General features: G+C 51.4%; 2 protein-coding genes across 3 annotated transcripts; one reads left to right on the forward strand and one right to left on the reverse strand.

The window, feature by feature from the left end:
- Window positions 1-7,498: 7,498 nt before the first annotated feature.
- On the forward strand, window positions 7,499-20,119 carry LRRC59 (leucine rich repeat containing 59). The gene is made up of 7 exons (XM_080825720.1): window positions 7,499-7,830; window positions 8,958-9,017; window positions 10,580-10,738; window positions 10,940-11,044; window positions 14,379-14,451; window positions 16,460-16,633; window positions 18,151-20,119. Exons 1-7 carry the CDS (start codon window positions 7,726-7,728, stop codon window positions 18,393-18,395), a joined length of 921 nt encoding a protein of 306 aa, XP_080681846.1. The 5' UTR covers window positions 7,499-7,725; the 3' UTR covers window positions 18,396-20,119.
- On the reverse strand, window positions 19,866-26,940 carry EME1 (essential meiotic structure-specific endonuclease 1). Of its 2 annotated transcripts, XM_080825719.1 has the most exons (9): window positions 26,910-26,940; window positions 24,883-25,682; window positions 24,667-24,794; window positions 22,487-22,576; window positions 22,277-22,398; window positions 22,006-22,129; window positions 21,672-21,787; window positions 20,800-20,989; window positions 19,866-20,566 (listed from the first exon to the last, which is right to left on the reverse strand). In XM_080825719.1, the coding sequence occupies exons 2-9, from the start codon at window positions 25,655-25,657 to the stop codon at window positions 20,390-20,392; spliced, it is 1,722 nt and encodes a 573-aa protein (XP_080681845.1). In that variant the 5' UTR covers window positions 25,658-25,682; window positions 26,910-26,940; the 3' UTR covers window positions 19,866-20,389. The 2 variants fall into 2 exon arrangements, with proteins under 2 accessions (XP_080681845.1, XP_080681844.1); XM_080825718.1 differs by lacking the exons at window positions 22,277-22,398; window positions 26,910-26,940 and adding an exon at window positions 25,772-26,221 and having other exon boundaries at window positions 22,487-22,631; window positions 24,667-25,682.
- Between the last annotated feature and the right edge of the window lie 47 nt (window positions 26,941-26,987).

Below are 26,987 nucleotides of genomic sequence, written 5' to 3' on the forward strand. Positions count from 1 at the left end.
CCTTTTTCTTGTTTTATTTTCCTAAGACAGTGTACCTGTTTGTGGTTTTTTATTTTTTTTTTTAGATTTTATTTATTTTTAAGTAATCTCTACACCCAATGTGGGGCTTGAACCTACAACTTTGAGATCAAGAGTCGTGTGCTCTACCAACTGAGCCAGCCAGTTGCCCCATACATATTTTATCTCAATAAAAAAAGTGTTTTGTTTTGTTTTGTTTTTGATAGAGAGAGAAAGGGAGAGAGCCTGAGCAAAGTGGAGAGGGGTAGAGGGAAAAAGAGAGAGCAAATGGAGTTCCATGCGGGGCTGGATCTCACCTGAGATCATGATCTGAGCTGAGGTAGAAATGCAGAGCTCCCAGAGGAGAGGAGGAAAGTAGAGACTGCTAGCAGACCAGACGAAGGAAAAGGGAGAGGAGGATGAGGAAGTATTCTGATTTTGTTTTGGGGTGTGTGTGTGTGTGTGTGTGTATGTGTGTGTGTTTAAGTAAGCTCCACGCCGAACGTGGGACTTGAACTCATGACCCTGAGATCAAGAGTCCGACGCTCTACCGACGGGGACAGCCAGGTCTCCTGGATTCTCATTTTGCAAGAAAGGATGACAGTGCCCAGAGATAACATAACACTCATACTCTGCCTGTCCGATGTGGCAGCCAGTACCTGAAGCAAAAAAACAAACAAACAAACACAAGAAGCCTGATTTAAAAAAAAAAAAAGGAAAAAAAAATGTGTCTTAAAAATGGCTGTTTCTGGGGCGCCTGGGTGGCTCAGTGGGCTAAAGCCTCTGCCTTTGGCTCAGGTCATGATCCCAGGGTCCTGGGATCGAGCCCCGCATCGGGCTCTCTGCTCAGCTGGGGGCCTGCTCTCTCTGCCTGCCTCTTTCCTACTTGTGATCTCTGTCTGTCAAATAAATAAATAAAATCTTTAAAAAAAAAATGGCTGTTTCTGATATTCAAACTGAAAGTGAAAATTGGGAACTGGTTCTGAACTGCCAGGCAGAGTAATTATTTTGATCACAACCAGTAGTTGATGGCAGACACAGGCAGATAGGATCTTAAAACAATCACAGTTTTCCGGCAACTCAAAACTAAAAAGCTAAACAAGCTGCAGTCCTAGCATCTGCCATAGGTTGTGAAAGCCTTGCTTTTGTAAGACGTGGAGGGCAAAAATCTTTTTTGGATGATGTGATTTTTAACTTTTCTTGGGTCAAAGTCAGGAACTAAGGTCAACCATGAAGTCTTGGGTAAAGACCAAGTATTATCAGACCCAAGAAAATTTATCTTCCTTTACTCACTCATTGGTTCTGCAGACATTCACTGAGTACCTTTTTGGAACCAGGCTCAGTGCTGGGCCCTCTGGCCTGAGATATGAATGAGGCAGGACCTCTGTCCTCAGGGAACTCAGTGTCTAGCAGAGAACACTTATCCTGAGACTGACAATGACATGCCATGTGGCCAGTGCTGTGGGAATGGGGAAGAGGGGACCGGCACCTACCCTGGGCATGTCCCAGAAGGTCCCCTAGAGATCTGAGCTGGTTCCTTGAAAAAATTAAGAGTGTGTTAATTTCCTATGCCTGCTGGAATAAATTACACACATTTGGTGGCATACAAACAACAGAACTTTGTTCTCTTAGGATTCTGAAAGCCAGAAGTCTGAAGTCAGTCTTATGGGACTAACATCAAAGTGTTGGCAGGGCTGGTTCTTTCTAGAGGTTCCAGGGGAAAATCGTTTCTTGTCTCTTCCAGCTTCTCATAGCCTCAGGTCTGCCTTGCCTGTAGCCACATCATGTCTAATCTCCCTCAGCCTCCTCCTCTACGTCCAACCTCCTCTGCCTCTCTTGTAAGGACACTTGTCATTACACTGAGGGCCCACTTGGATGACTCTGGATAATCTCTCCATCTCAAGATCCTTAGTTCAATCACATTTGAAAAGTGTCCCTGGCCGTGTAAAGTAATGTATTCACGGGTTCTGGGGATGCAGACATGAACATCTTGGGAAACCATTAGGCAGCCCGCTGTAGACAGGACTGGGAGGAGAAACTGTGGATGGCCGATGGGATGTTATGGGGAAACATATATCAAGGGAATATGGTGAAAGTGTATGTGAAGGCAGAGAACAGGTATATTCTGGGAGTAGACAGTAGTTTTATATCTAGGAAGATATATCTATACCTATATCTATATAGATATATATCTAGGCTCTTGGAGAGATATATATATATATATATATATATATACACACACACATATATATATATATATATATCTTCCTCAATAAATGGAGATTTATGATTGAGGACATCCAGTCTGGGAGATGGAGAGACCTGGTCATGGGTCCAAAGTTGGCCGAATGAGAATTTGATCTCAAGTTTCTCTTCAACATATGGTAACTGTGTTCATTCATTCCTTGTTTATTTATATCAATTTTTCTGCATTGTAACATATTATAAAAGTAATATGTGCACCTTGTGACAAATATTCAAGGTACACAGTGTTAAAAGGGTGAATGTTCTTCTAAATGTTCCTAGGTTCATACAAATATGTAGGCATATGTGTGTGTTTCTCCATCCCCTCCCTCTCTCTATTTTTTTTTTTCTAAAAAATGAGATCATGTTGGAGAATTGATGAAATCTGAATGAAGTCGTGGGTTGTATAATAGTGTTGGTCTGTGTTAATTTGTTGACTTTCATAACTGTCCTGTAATTATGTAAGAGGTTTCCTCATAGTAGGGAGCTACATGCTGAGGTATTTACAAATAAAGAGGTATTGTGTCTACAGCATACTCCTAAATAGCTTAGAAATACGTATATATTTCTGTAGTTAAATGTTAACAGTTGGGAAATCTGGGTAAATGGTATCCAAGAATTCTTTCTGCTATCCTTGCAACTTTTCTGTAAGTCTGAAATAATGTCAAAGTAAAAAAAAAAAAAAATTAATGAGATTGTGCCGTATGTCATCTACCTTACTCAGTGACTTGCATTTTTTACTTGATCATACACAACATTTTTTCCAGGTCAATACACAAAGTTCTACTCATTCTCTTTAATGCTGCGGGATGTTCTTCACCATAATGTTCCACTGCATAATACACTCTGTTTTATTCAACGATTCCCCTTTTGATGGATTTGACTTTATTTTTATTTTTTAAAAAGATTTATTTATTTATTTAAGAGAGGGAGGGAGAGAGAGTGAGAAAGAGCACCAGGGGTGGAGGAGGAAGAGGGAGAGATAATCTCCAGCAGACCCCACTCCCTGACCCCAGCTAAGCAGGGAGCCCGACTAGGGGCTCAATCTCATGACCCCGAGATCATGACCCGAGTTGAAACCGAGAGCCAGATGCTTAACCGACTGAGCCACCCAGCTGCCCCTGATGGGTTTCACTTTAACAGCTATCTTATCTATATTTTAAAGACTCATATACATTTTTATTTGTTTCTAGATTCTTTAAGCTGTACCACTGATACCTGCCTGTGACAATTCTCTACTGTTTGGAGCTTTAGGATGAGTCTAATATCTGGTTGGGCCTGACCCTCGTGGCTATTTTTTTTTATCTCACGAAGTAAGTGTTCTTGGCAATTCTTGTACATTTATCTTTCCATATGATTTTGATTTTTTCCCCTGTTATACACATTTTCAGATCATTTTTACCCAGTTCTAAAAACAAAAATCTTGTTGGGATTTCTAATCGTGATTGCTTTCAAGTTAAAAATTTACTTCGGGATAGACAGATTTGCGGCGAATATGGCATGATTCTCTATTTGTGGAAGTCTTTAAAGCAAGTCCATGTAGATAAATAAACCCAGAGAGAGAGATCATTTGCCTTAAAAGTTACTTTGGGGGCTCCAATCCTCAAGGGCTGAGTCTCTTTTTTTCAACCCACCACTGCTGGAACAGACCCAACTGCTCTTACAAAAGCTGACTTCTTGCATAATGCTATTTGGCTCTTACATGTGTCACTGTGTGGGTCCTTGGCACTCTTACCCATTTTCTTATCCCCATTCTACAGAAGGAGAAACAGGGGCTTGGAGAGGTAGAGTGACTTGCCAGGATGACACTAGAGCTAACAGTCACAGTGCTGGCCTGATGCCCAAGCTTCTTTCAGGAAGCTACTATATCCTGCCCTCTTCCTGATCATTACCTTCTCAAGGGCCATGGTGCTTGTGTTCCCTTTGGCATCTCCCCAAACAACCTGGACATCCAGGCACAAGGTGGCACTTGGTTGGGGGACTGCAGCCTAGGGCCAGTCTATTGTTTCCAAGGAAAAAGCTGTCCACAGATGACAGGCTCCACTTCTCATCAAGCTGCCTTAGGGATTTAAAACAACAGCAACAAAAAGCCTTTCTCAGATGAACAACCGCTGTCAATTGCTCACTCTTCCACCCGACTTCCTTGGGCTGCGACTCTGCCTGTCTGCACCTGACCCATTCTTCCAAGCTCGACTTGAATGCCATCTCCTCCGACGTGCCTTCCAGCTATCTTCCTTCCTTCAGGCTCTTTTTCTCCACCACAGCGGGGTATGACCCACATTCTGTGGAATACATTCATCTATTTATTGTGACTGTCTTTGAATAGCTAAATAGTTGACCTCTCTGAGCCTTGATTACTTTCTTTGAAAAACCGAAATAATGTCTGCCTTATAAGGTTGTTGTGAGTTAAAAAAATAATAATAATAACACATATAGGGGTGCCCGGGTGGCTCAGTCATTAAGCGTCTGCCTTTGGCTGTGATGGTGATCCCAAGATCCTGGGATCGAGCCCTGCGTGGAGCTCCCTGCTCGGCGGGAAGCCTGCTTCTCCCTCTCCCACTCCCCCAGTTTGTATTCCCTCTCCCACTGTGTCTCTCTCTCTGTCAAATAAATAAAGGAAATCTTTAAAAAATAAAAAATAAATAACATATGTAAGTCATAGCCCTGGACAGAATGCTCTTAAATGTGTAAGTTCGATGTTAGCGCTCTCAAACACATACCCACACAGCCCTGTACATTGCATGGGTTTTGTCTGTATGTGTTAGGGCCATTATCCTTTTTACTTTATATAATAATTACTTGTTTTGACTGTAGGGTCCTTGGGGGCAGAGATGACAGGGTGTAGTGAAAAGAAACAGGACTTGGAATCAAAAGGTTTGGGTCTGCCCCTATGTCACTAAGGACAAGTTACTTCTCCCTGAGTTTCTTCCTTAAAAAAAAAGGGAGGGGGCTACAGGGGCGCCTGGCAAGTTCAGTCGGTTAAGGGGTTAAGCGTCGGACTCTTGATTTTGGCTCATGTCAGTCATGATCTCAGGGTCCTGAATAGAGCACCCCTCCCTCCCGCCCCCCGCCCCCGCCAGATTCTCTCCCACAACCCACTCACATGAGTGCATGCTCTCTCTCTAAAAAAAAAAAAAAGAGAGAGAGAGAGAACCATAAAAATCACTGTATAGTCTCTTTTTGTACTTTATCACAATGAGATAATGGGTGCTCAAGGGCTTTGGAGATTGCCAAGTACTAATGTATAATTATTCAATTGCCTTGTCTGGTTCCCAGAAACCCAGCACTGTGCCTTGTGCCTTGTTGTGGGTAGGAGGGGTGTGCACAGGGATTTGTGAAATGAATAGGTCCCGCCACCGACTTCACTTGGTCTTCACAGTTGCCCTCTGAGATAAGCTTTGATGTGCCCATTTCAAAGATGAGCAAACTGAGGTGCGAAGTGGGTAAAGTGCTTCACTTGTTCATTCATTCATTCTTTCATTCAGCAGGCCTTTGAACGAGAACCACCATGTCTCAGACACTCAGACACTGGGGATACAAAGACAAAATCTCTCCCTCACAGTCCAGAGTTGAGGACAGACACATAAAGACAAGTATAACACAAGGCAAGTTATGAATTACGGCTAATATTTATCAGGTACTTACTAAATGCCAGTCACTACAGTAAGCTCATGGTGTTTTGCTCATTCAGTCCTACCCAGACTCTACCAGCTAGGCACCATTATTATGCACATTTCTCATCTATCCATAAATACGCATAGTAATCGCCTAAGCTTTCTGGTAAACCAGAGGTCCTGCCTTAGGCACCATGCCCTATCACCTCTGACAGTAAGGTAGTACATGCGACATTATCAGATTCCCAAGGAGGGACCCTTAACTAGCTCTGGAGTTCATGGTGGTCAGGGGAGGTTTCTTGAAGGACTAAAAATTAGCTAAGCAGAGGTGCATGGGGAAGCAAGGCCATTCCAGGAGAAGAGAAAGGTGTGGAGGTGAATGCAAGAAAGACCTTAGGGTTTGAAGCCAGTGGCCAAGAAAGAATTCTTGAGACATCTTTGGTGCAAAAAGATGATTTTATTAAAGCGTGAGGACAGGACCCGTGGGCAGAAAGAGCTGCCCTGGAGTCATGAGGAGTTGCCCATCATTTACTTTCAAGTTGGGAGGGGGTTAAGGATAGCCTAAGTCTCAAAGGAATTTTGGAAGCAGGTTTCCAGGACCTTGAGGGGGCTAGCTATTATTGGGAAAATGTCATTTATTACTGTCTAATAAAACCTTAGTCACGAGACCCTTCAGATGTATATCAGTGGGCCATGCTTGGGGGATGATTGCCAATGTGTATCTTAGAGGGGTAGAGATAAAGGAAGTTTCCAAAGGAATTTTTATATATTGAAGTAGTCTTACAGGATCCTGGGGCCAGGGTGGAGGGCTGGGGGGGTGGTCAGGCTTGCTTTGCCCTTAACAAGGTATTAACATGGAGGCAGCTGAGTTCGGAGAGGAATGTCACTCTGTCTCTTTTAAGGACTTAGCAGTGGGCTGTAAGTAGTAAGGACATTTAATAATTTTTCTTTTGCCTTTGCTTCCTACATCAGAGGCCGCCTAATGGAAGTCTACGCAGCGTCCCAGGCAGGGAGGGGCTGGGGATTGTGAGGAGACTGCAGAAGCAGGCAGGGACCAGTCTAGAAAGGAGAGTAGTCCATATTCTAGAGGTAGCCAGAGGTTTGAAGGGTTTTAAGCAGAGCAAAGACTTGGTTATATTTTTAGAACAATCATCTGGGCTGTTGGGTAGAGGTGGGTGGCAGGGAGAGAGACTCAGAGTAATCCAGGCACGAGGTGATGGCGGCCTGGACAAGAGGCTGGGGCAGGGAAGAGGAGTTCAGAGAGATTAAGAGGCTGACATTTCCGGACGATGATCTTTTGGGAATTAAGTAAAGAGGGCAAGGAGCAATTTTGAAAGACTTGCAGTTTTGGCTTCTAATCCAGGGGAATGGGGGTGATCTGATGAAGTCAATTTTGGATGCAACCCGGGTCTTCTGGCACCCAGTCCCGTGCCTTTTCGCCGCTTGGCGCTGCCAGCGTCGGTAGCGCACACTGGGCCATCGGGGAAAAAACCGCGCCTCGGCGGGGCAACGGAACTCCTAGCTTTGAACTCCACCCTTCCAGAGACGGCGGCCACTGCAATGCGCCCTCCTAGGCGCCAGATGGCGTTCCCGCACACGCCCTGGCTGCTCTGGCCCCGCCCGTCTCAGTGGCCGCGGAAGGTGACGTGGACACGGAAGTGGTCGTCGTCGCGGCGGCACGGGTGGGAGTGGGGCGCGGGGCTCAGAGTGCAGCGGGCGGTCGGGCGGACGACGGCGTCTCGCACCTGCGGTGCCGGAGGACGCGGGCCTTGCCGGTTGGGTGCGAGTCCACTGAACCGACGAGCAGCTTCTCAGCCCGTCTCCTGCCCGTTGGAGCCCCCGGAGCCGGGACCGCTCGGCCGGCGTCACCATGACCAAGGCCGGTAGCAAGGGCGGGAACCTCCGCGACAAGCTGGACGGCAACGAGCTGGACCTGAGCCTCAGCGACCTGAACGAGGTCCCCGTCAAGGAGCTGGTCAGTACAGCCCCGCCAGGCCCAGGTGTCGTCCGAGACGGCGCTGGCCTTTGTGCGGGCCGCCTCCTTTCCAACGCCTCACTTGCCAGATCTTAAAACTAGGTGGAAGGAGTGGGACTTAGTTCCCGGGGAGTCCACCTCTGTCCCCAGTTTTCTTCCTGGGATGTACACGTGTCACTTTGGCGCAGTTCCAGAAGATGAGAAGGCGCTGCCCTTTCGGTCCTGGGCTGTTTACGGGTCAGGGGTGAATCTCCCCTCCCATCTCTGGAGCTTTCACAGCGCTCAGCTCCGTGTTTGACTCAAAGTAGGCGTCCACGGAGTGGTTGCTGACTGTTCGGAGAATGAATGAATAAATGAATGAATGACTCCTCTAGAGAAGTAGGCCTCTGGGTAGACCTGGGTGTGGCCCGGAACTTTGCATTTCTAGGAAGAGGGCAATCCCAGCTGGCTGGCTCCGCCCTGAGACATCCTTCCTTGAAGAATGTGTAGTGTCACTGCTTGGTTGGCAAGGGCTCTTCCTAACACAGCTTCAACTGGCTGGAATCCAGTTGCTGCTGCCCACCCCACCACCCCTCTACTCTCACACTCCCAGCCAGGAAACTGAGACCTGAGGTCCCAGGAAGATCAAACTAGTTTGTTGCCAAAGTGGAGTTGGATCACAATCCCTGCTTTTCACATCAGGTTTCCTTCCGGCACCGGCACACTAGGGTCACTTAGGGTGACCTACGATTTCCTGCCTGTAATGAATTACGGTTGCCTTTGGCATGTGGCTCTGTAGTGTGGAGGTTAGAACAGGTTTCCAGTCCATATTCCAGTTCCATTGCTTAAGAGCCACGTCCCTGCCCTTGGCAAGCTGGTTAACCTTTAAGCCCATAGATTTCCTCATTAATAAAATGGTGGTAATAGTTCCCATTTTACAGGCTTGTGAGGATTAAGATTGGAGTGTAAGATCCTTGTTAGGTAGTAAATGTTGACACATGCAGCTGTTATATTATTACTATCCATTATATTTGAGTGCTAATTTTTAAAGGCCTTCCTAATTGTGGGAATTTTCTCTGGAGAAGGCTTCATGTCACTGAACCATTCCATGTGTTGGTTTGACATTGTGTTCTTGTTCCTTTTCCTAGGCTGCCCTCCCGAAGGCCACAGTGCTGGACCTGTCCTGCAATAAACTGACTAGTCTCCCGGTAAGACTGGCAGGCGGGCACACATCCTTGTAGAGCTGTGATGCTTCTTGTTTGAGGGTGGTATGTCTTAAGAGTCGTAATTTCAGGACAGGCCTGCAGCCGAGCTGTGACTGAAGGGGAGTGTGCTGGGGGTGGGGTGGGGTGGTTTGTCTCAGCAGGAAGGGAAATACGGTAGAGGCTTCATTCTTTAGAAGAGTGGGAAGGTCAGGCCGTGAAAAACTAAAGTCAACACAATGCTGGCTGAATCACTTAGTGGGGTCATCTTTTTTCCTCCCTTATATTATTCCTTTGAAAAATAGTTTACCCTCCCTATTGTGGAGAGGAGAGGAGAGGCCATTCTGTAAGTTTCTCTGATTTCTAGGGAGAAAGCTGCTTATGAAGAGCCTCCGTGTGTATCTTTTGATGAGGAACAGGAAAAAAGATGTGGCTTTTGGGGACTACTGTATTATTATTCTCCCAACTCTTGAATTACTTGAGATACTTTTTTGTTTGACACATCCAGCCTGTGGTCGGATCCTTTCGATTTTTCTTGCACAACTCCTAGTTCTCCTTCTCCATCATATGCTTTGCGATGTCTTCAGTACACGGTCCTTTATCTGCGTAAGCCCCAGAGTGGTTCAGTCCTTTAGCCGCTCCTGGGTAATGGCCGTCTGTGCTCCAGAGCAGCGTGCCGTCAGTGTCAGGACCAAGTTTGTTGCCAGCAATCACTCTGGCCGTTTCACTCCCTGCTCGGCTCCGCTGGGCTCCGCTCGGGGATCAGGTCTCAGAAGTTGGCAGTTTCTTCCTTGGGTCATTATTCTGTTCCCCTGTCAGTATTCCCCTTGGGCCTCGCTCATTATCTCTAGCATCTTCCCGCAGCTCAGCAAGAACCGTTTCTCACTGAGAAAGCATCCAAAATCCCACTGCTTCTAGGCAGCATTTCATGTCTAGTGAAAGTATGGTGGCCAGTCCCTGCCGCCGCCGTGCTCGTTGTCCGCAGTCCCCCGGCGCCCCCTCCCCGCCGTGCACTTTTCAGTCCGAGCAAGTTCAGCTATTTGTGCCTTCCTTGGCAGTGCCGATCCGCTGGCAGTTACAGATCCCCCGAGAGCGTGAGCAGTGCCTCTGCGCCAAGGTGGGAGCAGTACTGCAGATAGGTGCTGTGCTAGGTGCTGCAAAGAACAGAGAATAACCCCAAGTGCTTGAGGGCACTCCATTGTTTTGGGGAACTGGATGGTCCCGCTGCGCTTTGACTAACCCTGTGGAAGGCGAGCACAGGGTGCCGTGGGGGGGCCAGAGAGGCCCCTAGTCCCTCCAGGAGCAATGTGGAGGTTGGGTTGGAGGGTGCACGGAGCGTGAGGGAACACACACTTATTTTGTGCCGACTTCGTGCCAAGTCCTTGGATGGAAGCAGCTCACTGCTTCCCCTGCAGAAGTGCTGGGCGTCAGCTGCATCTCCTTGCAGGCAGAAGAGCTAGGGGCAGGTGGGGGTCAGGCTTTCCACGCAGCTGCCTCCGCCTCCAGGGCTCTGGCATCTCCCTCGGAGGAGTGGGCCAGGGCTGAGGTGTTCCGTGTCTGGGTCCTAGGCGGATTTCTGCGGCCTCACACACCTGGTGAAGCTGGACCTGAGCAAGAATAAACTGCAGCAGCTGCCGACTGACTTCGGCCGTCTGGTCAACCTCCAGCACCTGGATCTCCTCAACAACAGGCTGGTGACCCTGCCGGTCAGCTTTGCTCAGCTCAAGGTAACAGTTCACGAACCAGTGTTTGGTGCCAGGTGAGGCAGAGGGCCTGGGGACGGGCGGGGCACAGCTGTGCGCGTGGCCCGCAGGGACCCCACCTTGGTGCTGCCGCCTTGGAAGTCAGAGGCTTGCTTCCGGCTCCTTTAGCTTGAGGGGCTCTGAGTGAACCCGGGCTTGAGCAGCCTCTCTGTCCTGTCTCTTCAGAGCCTGAAGTGGCTGGACCTGAAGGATAACCCTCTGGATCCTGCCCTGGCCAAAGTGGCAGGGGATTGCCTGGACGAGAAGCAGTGCAAGCAGTGTGCCAACAAGGTAAGCAGGGAGCTCCCCGGGGCCTCCCCCACTCGGTCCCCTGGGACTCGCTGCTGCCTCCTCTTGTTTCTTCCCCTCCTGGGGCACCTGTAGCTGTTCGAGGTTTCCAGCACTGAGGTCTCAGTGAAATAGGGCTGCTAGTGGCCCGTCAGGTAGAGGGAACTTTGTGTTGCCTTTACAAGTAGAAAAATACTGGCTTCTCTGTTGCAAAACTTCCATTCTTAAGAAACCGGCACCTCAGGGCGCCTGGGTGGTTCAGTCGGTTAAGCATCTGCCTTTGGCTCAGGTCATGGTCAGAGGGTCCTGGGATCAAGTTCCACATTGGGCTCCCTGCTCAGTGGGGAGCCTGCTTCTCCCTCTGCTTCTGCCACACCCCCTGCTTGTGTGCTAGCTCCTGCGCTCTCTCTGATAAATAAAATCTTAAAGAAACCAGGAACTTGCCTAATCCAACATCACACCACTGACAGTTCTTTAATTGGGCAAGAAGATTATCTGAGTCACAGGTATTGCAGGAATTTTGATAATAAAAGTGTTGTTAATATTCGTAAGCTTATACCTGTAAGCAGACATATCCTGGGCAGATCTGACATTTGATTTCAGTCAAGTTGTCTGATGTAGGAGGAACTAAAGGCAGCATGGAAGGCAGGCATCACCAACAGGCCTGAAGATGCCTCGCACTTTTTTTTTTTGAAAGAATTTTTATTTTTAGAAAGAGACTGCGTGTGAGAGGGAAGGGGCAGAGACCGAGGGAGAGAATCCCAAACAGGCTCCACTCTTAGTGCGGAGTCCGATGCGGAGCTCAGTCTCATAACCATGAGATTGCTACCTGAGCCGAAATCAAGAGTCAGACACTTAACCAATTGAGTCCCCCAGGCGCCCCACGCCTTGCACTGCATCTCTGTCAATGCCAGCCACGGTCACTTTTCCCCTCCAGCTTTAGAACAGCTGAGCGCCAGATGGCTTACTTGGCCTTGTCTAGGAGGCGTGAGGAACAGAAAGGACTCAAAACACTTCAACTTTAAATACTAGAATTAAGGGAAGTGGAATGGGGGCACGGTGGGTCTCTAGGTGAACCCCAGGAATAACGGCCTTTCTTTTCTTACCGTTAGTTCAGGGCTTCTTAGAAAGTCTCATCTTGTGTCCCACCCATTGTCACAGGAGATCGGGTACAAGGTCAGTGTGGCCCAGTAGCCCTTGGCGGAGAACAGTACAAGTGATCAGTGCAGCCCCGGTGCTTAGGAGTGCTGTCTGTTCTGAAGGACGGCAGGTGCTGTGACCGACCATTCCTCCTGTGTCCCTCGTGCTTTATGCCTCCCCTCCTGATCCTCATCACCCTGGGAGACACAGCTCCCTTCCGCTCCCCTGGCATACGAAACACTCCCTATGCGCACCCATTTCATTTATCTGCATGTTCATTCAACTAATAAGACGTTAAACTGTATGAAAGTGCCGATATTCCTCAAAGATCGTTTATTTATTTATTTATTTATGTATTTGACAGAGACATAGCGAGAGAGGGAGCACAAGCAGGGGGAATGGGAGAGGGAGAAGCAGGCTTCCTGCTGAGCAGGGAGCCTGATGTGGGGCTCGATCCCAGGACCCTGGGATCATGACCCGAGCTGAAGGCAGATGCCTGTGAGCCACCCAGGCTCCCCTCAAAGATCATTTTTATTGAGCACCAAGATGTTTGGTGTTAGCATACAGCTTCCAGAGCGAGCCCGCTACTGCCTTGTGGGTATGGTCTCTGAAGCCGTGCTCCCTGGCACCACAGCCCAGCACGGACTCTGGTGTGTGGCACACCATTAGGCGTCATAGCAGAGTGGCTTGGGCCAGCCAGAATGAGGTCACTTGTCCCCAGGAGTTAGCTTAGACTTCCCCAGCTCTGACCTTGTGTGGGTGCATGGGGCAGCTGCAGTAAGTGATAAGCTTGGAGCAGAGTACAGCACCTTTTAAAAATAATTTGTTAGCTGGATGGTATTTATCAAGTGCTTACTGTATGCCGTGGACTGGCACAGACGATGGTGTCTGCCCTTCAGGGCTCATGGTCCACACTAGAGGTGTCGCCCCCATTTCTGAGCTGTCATAGAACTCCTGATGTATGGGAGCCCGGGTGAAAAGAGACGTCTCTCAAACCTCTCTGCTCTTTATTTAGCCACCCTTATACCCCTTAAAACCACCAGAATGGTTGATGTTTATTTAGTATTTGGAGTTCAGAGTGAGACGGTGACTTTGAACTTGGGTTGCCTCCTGCCATCAGGCTTGACCTTCGACAGATCTGCACTCCTTGTTGAGTGGCCATTGTTTAGTGAGCTTGACTCCCTTCCGAGAGGTTGCAGCAGGTTCAAGGCCTGGGACAGGGTTCCTCGTGGCTTCAAAGAAGGCTCTTGCAGGAAGCCCAAGAGGGGAAGTCACTTGCTAAGGTCACACAGTTAGGAAGTGGTAGAGTCAGGATTGCGCTGGGCTCTAAGCTTGCACTCTGTCCTCTACATCCAAGGGATACTAGCTTCTAAAGATACAAACAAACCTAAAAAATAAAGTCTTTTACCTCTTCTCCTACCTGTGGCTGTAATGAGAATTTCTGGGGCCGTCGGAGTCAGAGGCCACCAGTGATTGAGTGGACGAGGACTGGGCACTAGGGCTTTGTCTGCTAGGTGGGCTGCGTGGTGCTTCCCTTCTTCCTAGAGGCTTCCTTGCTCTGTGTGCTGACATGAGTGGGACAGGCTCTGGCCCAGGAGCTCAGAAGACCTGTACTCTAAGCTGTGCTACTTTGAAGCCATGTAACGTGGACAGATCATCCCTACCCGCCGCCCCCCCACCCGCCTTGGTTTTTTGCCTCTTGAAATGGGGAGCCAGGCAATCATTCATCAAACATAGTATTGAGTGTCTAGCCGGCAGAGGGGACAGCAGTCTCCACCCTCAAGACCCTAGTGTTGAGACCAGGAGAGGGAAGACGCCTCTCTAGATAGGGAGGCGGGGAGCTTGCATAAGGGAAGCCAGGGTGGGAAGGCTTGGCAGCAGAGCTGCTGGAGGCTGACGGGAGACCACGTGTGTGACAGTAACTATAGAGCAGGACCCTTGATACGCTCCAGTTGGCATCCGCTCACAGCTTTAGTGGCCTGGGCTCGAATGACCCGTCTGCAACTAAGGCTGGCGGTGTAAGTCGGGAGACAGGGACGGGATTGCCTTCCTTTGCTCTGTGTTGCCCGGGGCTGTGCCGGCCTGAAAAGAGCAGGGGGCCCCTTGGAGCCTCTGGAGCGGACGTGTGCTCCGTGGCTTCCCTGGCTCCCAGCACTTCACCTGTCTCCCTCCTGCCTCTCACTTCTCCCTCCTGCAGGTGTTACAGCACATGAAGGCCGTCCAGGCTGATCAGGAGCGAGAGAGGCAGCGGCGGCTGGAAGTAGAACGAGGTACGTGCCATCCCCCCTTCAGCTGTCTTCCTGTCCTTCTGTAGCTGCTGACTCCCTTGTGGCGGGGGCTGGGGTCCCTTGTGGAAGCGGCGGTAGAGCAGCAGGGGACCGTGTGACAGTGGACGATGTCCTCTCTGTCCGATGGGTCTGTCTCCAGGCCTGGCTCGCCCACTGAGCTCCAGAGCCCTCCAGCCTGCCAGGAGGGTTAAGAGGCATCAGAGGTTAAATAATGTCAAGACAGTCTCCTTCATGCCCTCCCCAGAGCTCCCATCTAGTAGGCAGTCCCCATTCCTGCACCTGCTCAAGCCTGAAACTGGAAAGATGGCCAGGATTCCTTTGTTCAGTTACTCCAATATCCAGTCTGTTAGCAAGTCCTGGAGTGATGCTCCCTCCCCGCCAGGCTGCCCCAGGACTCAGCCCCCCTGCTGTAGCCAGTCCTGGCACCTCCCAGCTCCGTGGCCTTTTGGCACACTCGTGCCCCCTCTGCCCGGCAGCCACAGCGATCTTTCTAAAACAGAAGTCAATCATGCTGCTCTTTGCTTACAGCATTCTAATGGCTTCTGCTGGAACTTAGGATGACATTCAGACATCATCCCGGGGCCAACAAGGCTCGACGTGGCCCCAGCCTGCTTGCTTCTCCCGCTCCGCCCCACACCCTGGGAACAGAGTGCTGGTAGCCCCAGCCGCACGAGCCCCTGCTGTTGCTGGAGCACACCGAGGCTGTGCTCACTTCAGGGGCTGGGCCGGGTTGCTCTTCCCTCAGCTCCTTACACAGCTGGGTTTGTGTGCTTCCTCGGGTCTGCTCACAGGTTCCCTTAGCTTTGCTGTAACCCCCTCAGAAGCACCCAGACTTGGGCCTCCATCACGCCTGTCTCTCCCTCACAATCTCTGTTACTCTCTCTCTGGCACACGTCATGTACGGTTTGTTCACTTGTCTCCGTCTCTAGGAAGCTTTAGGCGCTGGAACCTGACTTGTCCTCCCCACAATATCCTGAGCACCTCGAATAAGGCTTGGTGCGCAGCGGGCGCTTGTTGCTGGAGGACTCCTGGGGTTGGGGAGGGACGGGTGTAGTCCTGGTTCTAGGCGAAGCCTGAGATGGAGCCCGAGTGACACCCGGCCCTTTTACATATATGGTCCCATGATGCCATGTTTCCTCGGGCCACAGCTGCTTGACTTCCTGCCGCCATGTGCTCTCTCCAGGCTGGGTGTAAGTGCCCTTGGCGTTCTCAGTGCCCAGCTGGAACTTGGAGCTTGTTTGTACGTGGAAAACCAGTGGAAAGCTCCAGTACTTAGCATACTGCTCTTCAGCCACATTATGGGCAGATAGGCTTTTAAGCTGTTAAGGGACTTTTAACTCCCTAATTTGTGGCATTCTGGCTTTGGAAAAATGTGCTTCCTGCTTCCAAATAACTCATTGGGAAGTGCATTTTTAGAAGCCGGTGATTTCTGAGTTGGGTACTGGATGTGAATGCACTTGAACCGTGAAGTAAATCAGAAGGCGCCACAGACTCCTGAGGTGAGGTCTGGAGTTTACCCTCTGACAAATTGTTAGTCTTGCTTTCTCAGCAAAACACTTCCATCTTCTCTCGCGGTGACCTTGAGCACTCACTTTCTCTTCTTCCTTGTCCTTCCCATGCCACGTTCCTTTCTGAGGCTTGGGAGGATAGGAATCCCATAGAACCCACACCCCCGGTGTCTCTTCTCCTGACAGCTGAGTTGTAGAAGGCTGTCACTCGTGTGCTTTCTGAACCCCTCAGCTCGTCACCTATGCCCCTTGTTACGTCACCCTAATCTCTCTGCTGCATGGGGCTCGGACCCCTTTAATCCATTCAGTAAACCCTGAGAGCGGCTTCCCCAAGAGCAGAGAGACTGCTTTTTCCCCTTAATATAGCTTACATGACCTGCGGCCGAAGGGAAGGGAGGCTGAACCCCAGCTTTTAGTTCCTCGGGAAAGCACTCTTGCAGGTTTGTGGGCAAGTAGTCATTTCGGGGTGCATTTTCTGGTAGAGGCCGAGAAGAAGCGGGAGGCCAAACAGCGGGCTAAGGAGGCTCAGGAGCGGGAGCTGCGGAAGCGGGAGAAGGCGGAAGAGAAGGAGCGCCGGAGGAAGGAGTACGACGCCCTCAAAGCAGCCAAGCGGGAGCAGGAGAAGAAGCCCAAGAAGGAGACGAATCAGGCCCCGAGTACGTGTTCGCAGTCACAGGGCTCCTGCTGGGGTGCAGTGGGGGCAGAGGAGTGAGCGTGCAAGGCAGCCCCCGTGGTCAGATCGAGCAGACTCTGAGGCCCGGGGGAAGCTTGGGGGGTTTGGTGGCTGGGCATGGGGGGCTGTCTTGGGGAGCAGGTGCTCTGCTGCTGTGTTGCCCCAGGGTGTTTGGTCAGAGGTGGCTGAGAGCCTTCCCCAAACAGGGAGCTGCCCTTCCTGTCAGGGTTAGATGGTAGAATCGCCACAAGTTGAGGACAGTGCCCTTCAAAGCCCCTCACGTCCTCTGTGACGTGTGTGTGGCATCTTGAGTGCCGGTACCGTCCCGGGGAGGCTGGCACTGTCTCTGCTTCTCTCTAGGCTGGAGCAGAGCGCTCGCTCTCTTTCTCCTTGAACACCAGCGGAATCCTTTGGCTGTGTTCAGGGAGCCATGTGGTATAAAAAACATGGTAGCGTTTTGCCTGAATGTGTCCAGTTGAGTTGGTGAGGTGATACGGCTCTGTGTGCAGCGGGGGGTCACATACCCTCTGGGTCAGCGGGGGCCCCCAATGGAGAGGCAGCTGAGGGTGGAAGGAGCCCTGTTGGGTGGGCTGAGGCCTGGGGCACTGCTGCTCGCCCTTGAGCAAGTTGCCTAGTCACTTTTTTGTTTCCTTGTGTAAAACGAGGATCGGACCTCCTTATAGGGCAGCCTTAGGTGAGAAAATCTATGTGACAGGATCATGCAGTTCTTGGCATGTGGGCACTCCGTCAAGATTTTTAAAGTTTGGTTTAAAACAATCTCAAAACCATTAAAAAAAAATTAGAAATGTAATATATATATGTTCATCCCAGAGAACTAAAAAAGTTCCATATATGTCTCAGAAAATGGCAATCACCTGTAATCCCCCACACCTAGCAGCAGTCACCGTTGACAGGGTGCTAGCTCACCTTCCCGGGTTGTTTTTAAGATTATTTGAGAGAATGAGTGAGCAAGCATGCCCACAAGCGGCAGGGGCAGAGGGAGAGAGACTCAAGCAGACTCCGTGCTGAGGGCGTAGCCCGATGCGAGGCTCGATCCCATGACCCCCAGATCGTGACCTGAGCAGAAACCAAGAGTCGGCCACTTAACCGATGTGTGCCACCCTGGTGCCCCTGGGCTTTCTTTTTATGTGCCTCCTCTTCTAGAATAAGGACACGAGCAGCAATAACAGATCTCCAGCCTGTTTCCCCAGATGGGCAGCACGCTACCCGTGCTCAGTGCTGCCTGAAAAGCCCGTCCCCTGACCCCGAGGGTCGTGAGCTGTGTGAGGCACCTGGAATGAGTTCTCATTCCAAGCAAGCTCCCTGGAGAGCCACTGGGGGAGGACTTCTGCCTCAGTCTCCATGTCAGCAGAGTGTATGAGACCTTCATTGCAGAAGAGGGGGGAGCGGGTCCACGCGGGGAGACGAGCGTCGCTGGGTAGAGTGCGCGTCTCCTCAGACTGATGGGACTTTCTATCTGCGGTGCCTCTGTTCCTGCAGAATCCAAGTCTGGCTCTCGGCCCCGCAAGCCACCTCCCCGGAGACATGGCAGGTCCTGGGCCGTGCTGAAGCTGCTGCTGCTGCTGCTGCTGTGTGCAGCCGGCGGGCTGGTGGCCTGTCGGGTGACCGAGCTGCGGCGGCAGCCCCTCTGTGCCAGCGTGAACACCATCTACGACAATGCGCTCCGGGGGCTGCGTGGCCACGACATCCTGCAGTGGGTGCTGCAGACCGAGTCTCAGCAGTGAGCTTGTCCTCAACACCTGCTGCCTCCCAGCCTTGGAGCTTGGATTCCTATGGAATTGGGTTCTGCTGGACACAAACCTCTTTTTAGCGTCAGACCTACCTGCCATCATCCAATGGCTGCCGATTGGTACTTGAGATCTCCTCTCTGTAGGACTTCTTTGTTCCTTAGTCAGGGTTCCCTGGTGGAATGAGGAGAAGTGGGAGGTGGGGACAGTTTACCTGCATGCCTAAAGGAATAGGCTTGGGGTGGGCAGAGGAAAAAAACGGCCTTTTCTAGTTGTTGCACAAAGCTGTGTAAAGGCAAGGCTCGTTTCTACTAAACGATCAGGTCAGCTGTCACTACATTTATACTTTTGTATGTCACAAACCCTTTCATTCCTCCCTGCATAGCCAGGGCAGATCAGGAGGCAGTGTGATATTGGGGACGAAGGGAACACCATACTCAGCAAATCTAGCCTAAATTGGGGGGTGGGGGAGGGTATACCTATTTTCTTAAGGACCTCAGACATTTTAATGACCATACAAAATCTCAGGCTGTGAAAGGGACTTCAGGACCATCCATTCCAATAGTAACACGCGCAGACAGGGAAACTGAGGCCTTCCATGACTTGCCTTCGGTCTCCCAGCTAGTTGGAGGCAGAACTAGACTCCCACTCCAGTATCCTCTCTTTCCATCACTTTGCTTGCTTAACAACGTCTGGAGAGAGGAGAACTCACCCTGGAACCGAGCATCTCTCGGCTGGAGTGCAGACTCTCGGGACGGTAGGCAGCTTTGTGTCCCACAAATAGGATTCTCCCAGCCAGGAGGGTCTGGGGCAGCTCCTACAGTGTCCTGCCCCCACTCCTGTGGCTTTCACAAAACGGTCCAGGCTCCTTGGCTCTGTTAGAGCATTAACTCCCTGGTTGCCAGTAAACAAGGAGGTGGACCGTCACGAAGCCATTCTGTCTGTGACAGCTGTCGGTAATCGTTGTGACAAAGTCAGAGGCAGCCTGCAGACTCAAGTTTCATAGGGCTGGAGGTTTAGCGTTGTTTGGGTCTCGACCTATAACCACCTCCACAACGAAGGGAAACAAGTAGCACCATGGAGTTGGAAAGTGGCCCGTTTACAAACAGCTAGTGCAGAGAGGAGGAGGGCTGTCTGTTCTCCTGCCTGCCAGATGCAGCCTCTTCTTGCTCTGTGGCCTCCTTGCACAGAAGCCAGAGGAAGGGATAAGGTGTGGTCGTCATGGTGCTCATTCACTGAAACTCCCAACTGTAGGCTGCTTGTCTCCCCCTCAGGAGGGCGAGAACCGGTCATGATGCAGAGACAGAGGGTGGGGCCCAGCTTTCAGCCTTTGTGGCTCATCTGGATGGGACAGCCACTCCTGACTGTCCTCAGACTGGAAGAGTGACTTGTTCCTTTCTCCCCCCGTCCCCAGACATCTCTGCTGCAGGGACCCACACCTTACTCAGAAATCACTACACATTCCTTAGTCTTCCTCCAAGCTCCAGAGCCATTGGTACAAATGCTTTATTGAAACAAAATACATAGTATGTGAGATGAGATGAAGAGGATGGGGAGTCAACCCAGGGATCAGACCCCCAAGCAGGGGGGCTGGGTGAGAGGGCGGCAGGGCACACCTGCCCCCTCCAGCCAGCCCACTGAGGGAAGTTCCCTCATGATCTCAAGATTTGAAGCTGAGGTTCTTGTGGATTTCTACAGTTATTAAATACGTGTCTGAGTGGTCTGTCTTTGTTCCTTTGTGTTTTGAGGGCTGCTGGGGTAGGGGGATTTGTGCACAGCAGCGGAATTTCGCTGGGAGAGGGACAGTCCGTGCTTGTGAAGGTGAATGCAAGATCTCAGCTGCCTGTGCCAAGGTGTCAGGGAGACTGCAGATTCTGACACTCGGGAAGGAGTCTCTTGTGAGCCGACCCAGGCTTGTGCTTCCAGCCTCTTCCCATGGTCCTCTTCCGAGCTGGGTGAGGTGGAAATCTCCACCTTCCCCAGGGCTGGCCTCAGTCTGCACCATCTAAAGAGAGATCTGGCTGCAGAGCGGTCATCTGAAGGTAGACACGCCTGGATAGCTCTGGTCCAACCCGGCGGGAGGTGGCAGTCACGCCTTCCCCACGGCGTACCTGTATGTCTGCGAGCAAATTCTGACGTTCTTGCTCCGAGAGACACCGCCTATAAGCCTGAAAGTGGCAAATTACCTCTCAGTACTGTACCACCCAGAGTCACCCCTGTTCATCAATAAGGGGGCAGTGAGCTTGGGGGTGGGGTGGGATGAGAGCCTGTCCTCTGTCCTTGAGTCACTGTTCAGATTTCGACAGGCCTGCACTGCTGACTACTGGTGCCCTCCACGGAAACTGCCTGGGGAGTCCACTAAAGCCACAGGGCGCTGGGGGTGACCACTGGAGCAGCCTACCTGGACCAGAAGCTGAGGGGAGGGATAGGCATCCACAATGGCACTGGCCATTTCCAGGCTGACTCGGTTCAGCTGCTGAATCTGTCTCCTCCACACCAGCATGAGTCCTCTGCCCGTGCGGTCCACCTTTGCCCCTCCAGACCAGTCACTCTCCAGGCAGAAGGAGAAACTAGTTTGGTCTCGAAGCTTCCTGTGAACGGCAGTTGAAGAGCTGTGAGTCACTTGTCACTCCACCTGTCCCCTTCGCTGGGAACTTTGGGAGCTCACTTTGTTCCCAAGCCATGCTAGTTGCTGGTTCCCTTAAAAATGACATCTCGTCCTTCTCATTGAGCGAGAAGGTGCCAGAAAGGTACCAGCTTGTTTCCCATGTTGACATTGGGTTAATGGACAAGAGGCAGTGTGCACAGGGATAGCCACTAGGAACTGGGTGTCAGGCCACCTGGGAGTCTGGTTCCACTTTTAACTTGCTAAGAGCTCAGACAAGGCAGTCTTCAGGCCTCTGGTCCCTTGGGTAGAAAATGAGAGACTTGGACTAGACTGAGATCCCCTACTAATTCTGACCATGAACACTCCCAGAGCTCAGTAGGCTGAAAGTTTGTTTTATAAGAACTTACATCGTGACCTGACTGGGGATGGATCCCGGTAACCTGGCTCACAGGTGACCCAGCACCAGCCTGCAGGACACGAACTTACAGAGCAGCTGGTGCGGCATGTTTTAAAGGGACTGGGCTTGAAGGTTCCTCACCAGCATCCCCAGCACAAGGTTGGCTCTGCCCAGCGCCAGCCTCACAGACAACGGGCTGGTGGCAGAGCTCAGGGGAAGAGGACACAGCGGGGCCCAGCAGGGGGCCCGAGCCTTTCATGGCACTCACTTGAAGGGCGCCTCAGCCACAGCCTTGGTAAATGCGCATGCGAAGTCGGCCAGCTCTTTCCAGGTCTGCACCAGTCGGGCCTGGGCTCGTGTGTGCAGCTGCAGATCCACCAGCGCCTACCCCCGCAAGAGCAGGAAGGGTTGGAGGGGCGGAGGGAAGCTTGTCTGAGGCTCCTCCCTCACGCCTGCTGAACCTGCACCCCAATCCCTTGGCTCCCTGTTCTACCCCTTCTCTCCTACTCAGTGCCAAGGCAAAGAGGTGTGTCCAGTGGGCCCTTTGCTCCTGATCTAGAGCAAATCAGGTTCAACGAGAGTAGGAGCCCCAAAGTTCTTACCTCTTCCACATCTACTCTGGATACCACGCGCCCTGCGCTGGCCTCTGGTCGTCTCTGCTGCTTCTCCTTGGCCTGTTCCCTATCTGCCACTCCCTGCTTCCTTCTTCTTGAGGGGTTTGGAGCACTAGAACAGGGGAGGAAATTAGAGAGCAGCAGCTCCAGGCTGAGCTCAGCAGAAGGACTTGTTGGGGGGGACCCAGATCTGGGATGAGTAGGGTCCCCCTGGTGGAGCTGCCCCTTTACATGCTAAGTCTCGAGGACCGCTTCAAACCTGAAGCATTTCTCCTGATCCACAATAACCAGGGACAGAGCTTTCCCAGCTGCCCTCGCCGTGGCGTTGGTCACAAAGCTCCGCAGTGTTTCCTTCCCCTTCTCAGGGCCGCCCACACTTCCCTGCATGAAGGGCAGATGCTGCGTTAACATCCGGTCCCTAGGGGTGGCTCTCTGTCCCATGCCTGGGTGCCCACCCTGCTCTGCCCACCTGCTTGAAGTTCCGGACCATGGACACAAATGCTTCTGCCGGGAGCAGCACCAGGACCATCGGTTCCTCCACCCAGTCTTCCTGTCCATCCTGCCAAAGGACCCGGAACCCAGCACAGGGAGGCGGGTCAGCAGGTGCTCAGCACCTGTGAGAGAGACCCAGGCCTTCGGGGTGAATGAACGCACCCGCATCAGCCCAGCCCATTTTTGTATTACTCTTTTTCTTCCGGAATGAAGCCTGGTGGCAAAAAACAATAACCCATGATCCCGTCCCTCCCCAGTCCTCAACTGTCCAACCTTGGTGTGCCACATCTCAGAGGCAGTGAAGAAAGGAAGCTGAAATGGGCTGAGAACTGCCAATGTTCCTGTGCACTCTGGATAGGGGAACGGGGGAAAGGAAACTTCCAGAGGGTTTTGTGCAAAAAAGTACTTGGCCTTTGAGGGCAGAGGCTGACTAGGAGCTGAGTGGCCCTTAGAGACACACAGGTTGTGTGTGACAAAGACAAGAGCCACAAGGGGAGCTGCCGCCTGGGAGGGCCCGTTCTCTTCACCACCACCATGGGGCAGCCTCCTGCGACACATGCCCGCAGCGGTATGAGCGACTGGGAGCAGGGCTCGTGGGGAGGGTCTTCTTACTAGGTCCCTATAAGCAAATGCCAAGACCCATAATGCAACCAAGTGTAGCGGGAGGAGCGGGGCCTCTAGTTCCCGTTTAGCCACCAATCGGCTGGGACCCTTCACACAGCTTTCAACTTCTCCCACCTGCCTCCCCGCCCGTGATGCGGGGTGAGAAGTCCCTCCGTGTGGGAGAATGCGGGAGCACCTTGAAAGGCAACTCTGCAACACGAATATAAAGATTTACTAATACCCCAAATTAAAAAGCGTCCAATTGTCCTAAGTTACTGAAAAAATTATGAGATCCAAATAAGGGGGAAAATTTTTGTTTTAAGCAGGCTCTATGCCCAACAGGGGGCCTGAATTCATGACCACAAGATCACGAGTCTCATGCTCTACTGAGTCAGCCAGGTGTCCCGAGAGGGGAAAAAAATCTTAATGTTTCATCTAGAGAACCTTATAAATGAGGGGGGGGAGTATTTTGGATTCGCAGATAAGAGGAATGGAAGCCAAAGGAGCTGCAGAAACCCAGGGCCAAGGAAAGAACATTTGCTGTGTGCCTACTATGTGCTCCGGGCTTGGCTACCTCAGTCCCCTGATATGGCGCACCCAGAGGGATACAACAGTGTCATCGTACACGTGAGGCACAAAGAGACGAAATAATCTGCCCAGGGTCATAGCCATAAAGCTGTGGGGCCTGAGATTTAAGCATAAGCCCGCCATGCCCAGTTAGAACCAGGAATCCTACGTAGAGTATCTTCTTTCTGCCCCGTGGATCCACTCTCCCTCTTCCCACTCCGCTCTCTGCAGGAGACCACATCACCAGGTCCTCCGGTGCAAATGGCCAAGTGGGAATGGTGGGTGGGAAACCCAACAGGAGACTGGAGGGAGGGAGGAAAGCGGGAGGGGGGAGTCAGGTCGTTTCCCTAGCTCCCTCGAAATGGGTCACTTAGGGTTTGCTATGTTCCTCTATAGGAGGTCAAGCTTCTCTCAAGGGGGTCCTCTCTACATTTCTTTCTCCTTCTGGATTCTCTCAAGGGGGTCCTCTCTACATTTCTTTCTCCTTCTGGATTCTGGTAACCACTTCCTCCCCTCATCCCGCCAGGCCTAAGCATGGTAATGAACATGCCAGTGGTCCTCCACCGGGGCCGATTTTTCCCCACAAGGGCGTTTGGCAACTTCTAGACATTCTGGAGTGTCAGGACTAGGGAGGGTGCCACTGGCATTGAGTGGGCAGAGGCCAGGGAGGCTGCTCGACATTCTCCACCACACAGGACTGCCCTCACAACAGAGAATCATCCGATCTGAAATGCCGACTGTATCTGAGGTGGAGAAACCCTGAGCTGGTGGTACCGTGAGAAGCCATGTCGTCCCTTGTAGTTGCCCTGTAACCTGCCCACGCTTTAGGACACTGTTCCTTTCTAACATCTTCCTCAAATTATCCTAAGTTGAGTGTGCCAGCTGTTTTCCTGCTGGGACCCTGACTAATATTCTTTAGAATGAAAACACATTTATCAGGGAGCTCGAAGGGGGAGGAGAGACATCAGCCTGAATGAAACCTACTACCTCGGCTGGCGCAGTCCTTCTCCTCCAGGTGATGCTGCAGGGCACGGCCTGGGCCTCGATCACACACCGGCACTCCATGGACTGCAGCGCCCCGAGGAGCTGGCCTCCCCCTTCCGTCTGCAAAAGCACTGCAACAAATGATGGGAGAGGGGCGGTCAGGGGTTGGCCCAGAAAGTGGGGACCCCAGCACAGGATGAAGACAGATGCTAAGAGGACCTGGATCCAGCACCACAACCATGTGCTTTAGGCATTCCTCGGGCCTCTGAGCTTTCAGCCTGTTAGCCACGGCTGCCTTCTTGGTCCTCTCCTGTTGTCCCAGGGCGCGTTCTCTCGGGCTTGCTCGTCTCCGCGGCTGGCGTCCCTGCGAGCTGCTCCTCTGGACCTCCTGGCTAGGCTTGGTTCTCTTCTGAAGTGGGGGGACCTCAGCATTTGTCCAGCTGCTGTTCTGGATAGGGCAGGTAGCTTTGAAGGCTGGAAGCTGGTGGCATGGACTGTCTCCCGCAGGGTCCTTGTTATTTGGTGCACATCTCTCTGAGGTGTCATGGAGGGGAATATCAGGGACCTTTGGAAAGGGTTCTTTTTTCCAGTCACAGGATGCTCCTTCACTATTTTGATGATCCCATACACTTTTAACTGGGGAGCTAGAGTCCTCAGGGCTCAGTGGCTTGCGGGTCAAAAACTTACATGCAAGCCTCTCGGCCAGGGGAATTAATTCTACCTCATCCTCACTTCCACTGCTTAGCACCCTCACTGGCTCTGTTTGTGTGACGGATTCAGCTGTGTCTGAGGTAGGTGGTACATCTTTCAACCTTGGTGATGGAGGACAGGAGGCCTCAGAATCCGAGGTGTGAACCACAACAATCTTCTCCTCCCTCTGAGACTGCCTCCTCTTTGTTGAAGACGGTTCCTTCTTCAGGAAGGCAAATGTTGGCAACTCTTCAGAGTCGCTCTCACTGGAATCTAGTGAGAGCGATGACCTCTTTAGAGCCATCAATGCGTGCTGTCAAATTAATTCCCTAAAAGGAAAAGAGATGAGACACAGACTGTGGCACTGAACTCAGTCCATTAGACATGTTCTGTGGCCAAACTTTATGGAAATACATACAATATAGAAACAGAAAAACAGGCTATGGTCCCAACACATGCACTCTGGAACTCAGTTGTCTGCAGTCTAACAGGACTCCTCAAATCCCTTCCAGGTCAAGGTGACCTAGAAACAAAGTGGAGATTACTACTGGAAAATGTTAATGCAGTAGTAACAAGACTCAACACCACCCCCTTACTGATCTCTGCATTTGAAATGCACATGTTAAATCCTCCTTTCTTTAAAAATTGAGATGTAACTCACATGCCATAAACTTCTCTTTCAAGTGTACAGTTCAGTAGTTTTTAGTCTATTCACAAACCTGTGCATCACTGTCTAATTCCGGAATATTCTCAGCACCCCAAAAAGAAATCCCATAGCCATTAAGCAGTCGTTGTTCACTTCTCCCTCCCCCAGCTCCTGATAACCACAGATCTATTTCTGTTTTTTGTGGATTTACCTGTTCTGGATACTTAGTACAAACAGAATCATACAGCGTGTGGTCCTTTGTGACTGCCTCCTTTCACTTAGCATGTTTCTCAGCGCTCGTTTATGTTGTGGCGTGTGTCAGTACTCCATGGTTTTTTACCGCTGAGTAACATTCCACCGCATAGATAGGCTGCCATTTGTTTCTCCGTTCAGCACTGCCATGAACATTCATGCCCAGGTTTTTGTGGGGATAGGTTTTCAATTCTCTCGCATGTATACCTGGAAGTCCAACTGCTGGGTCGTGTACAAGAACTGCTCTTCGAAAAAACGCTCACAAACACTGTAGGTGTGACCTTGGATGGGCAATGTAACTTCCCTGAACCTCGCTTTCCAGTTTAGTAAAACAGGGATGATAACAACACCTACTTCATAAGATTGCTTGAAATAACTGAAATCGTGCATCTACAGCGCTTAGCATAGCACGTAGCCCACAGTAAGCACTCGGTAAAGGACGCTGCCAGTCTGGAGGGACCTCCCTGCATCTCGCCGGAGTCCGGCAAAACCAGGTTGCCTGCCGAACGAGCCCGGCGCGTCCACACCGCGCGGCTGGGCCCCGGACGCCCTGATCACCGAGGCCCTGCGGGGCGGTGCTCAGAAGTCCGGCCCAACCCGCCGCCCGCCGCCCGCCGCCCGCCGCCCGCCGCCCGCCGCCCGCCGCGCCAACTCTCACCTGCGACTCTTCGCGCCACTCTTTGAACTGCAGCGCAAGCCCCGGAAGCAGATCGCCCGGTACCGGAAGCAGATTTCT

Source organism: Martes martes, assembly GCF_963455335.1.
Source record: "Martes martes genome assembly, chromosome: 16".
Taxonomy (NCBI): Eukaryota; Metazoa; Chordata; class Mammalia; order Carnivora; family Mustelidae; genus Martes; species Martes martes.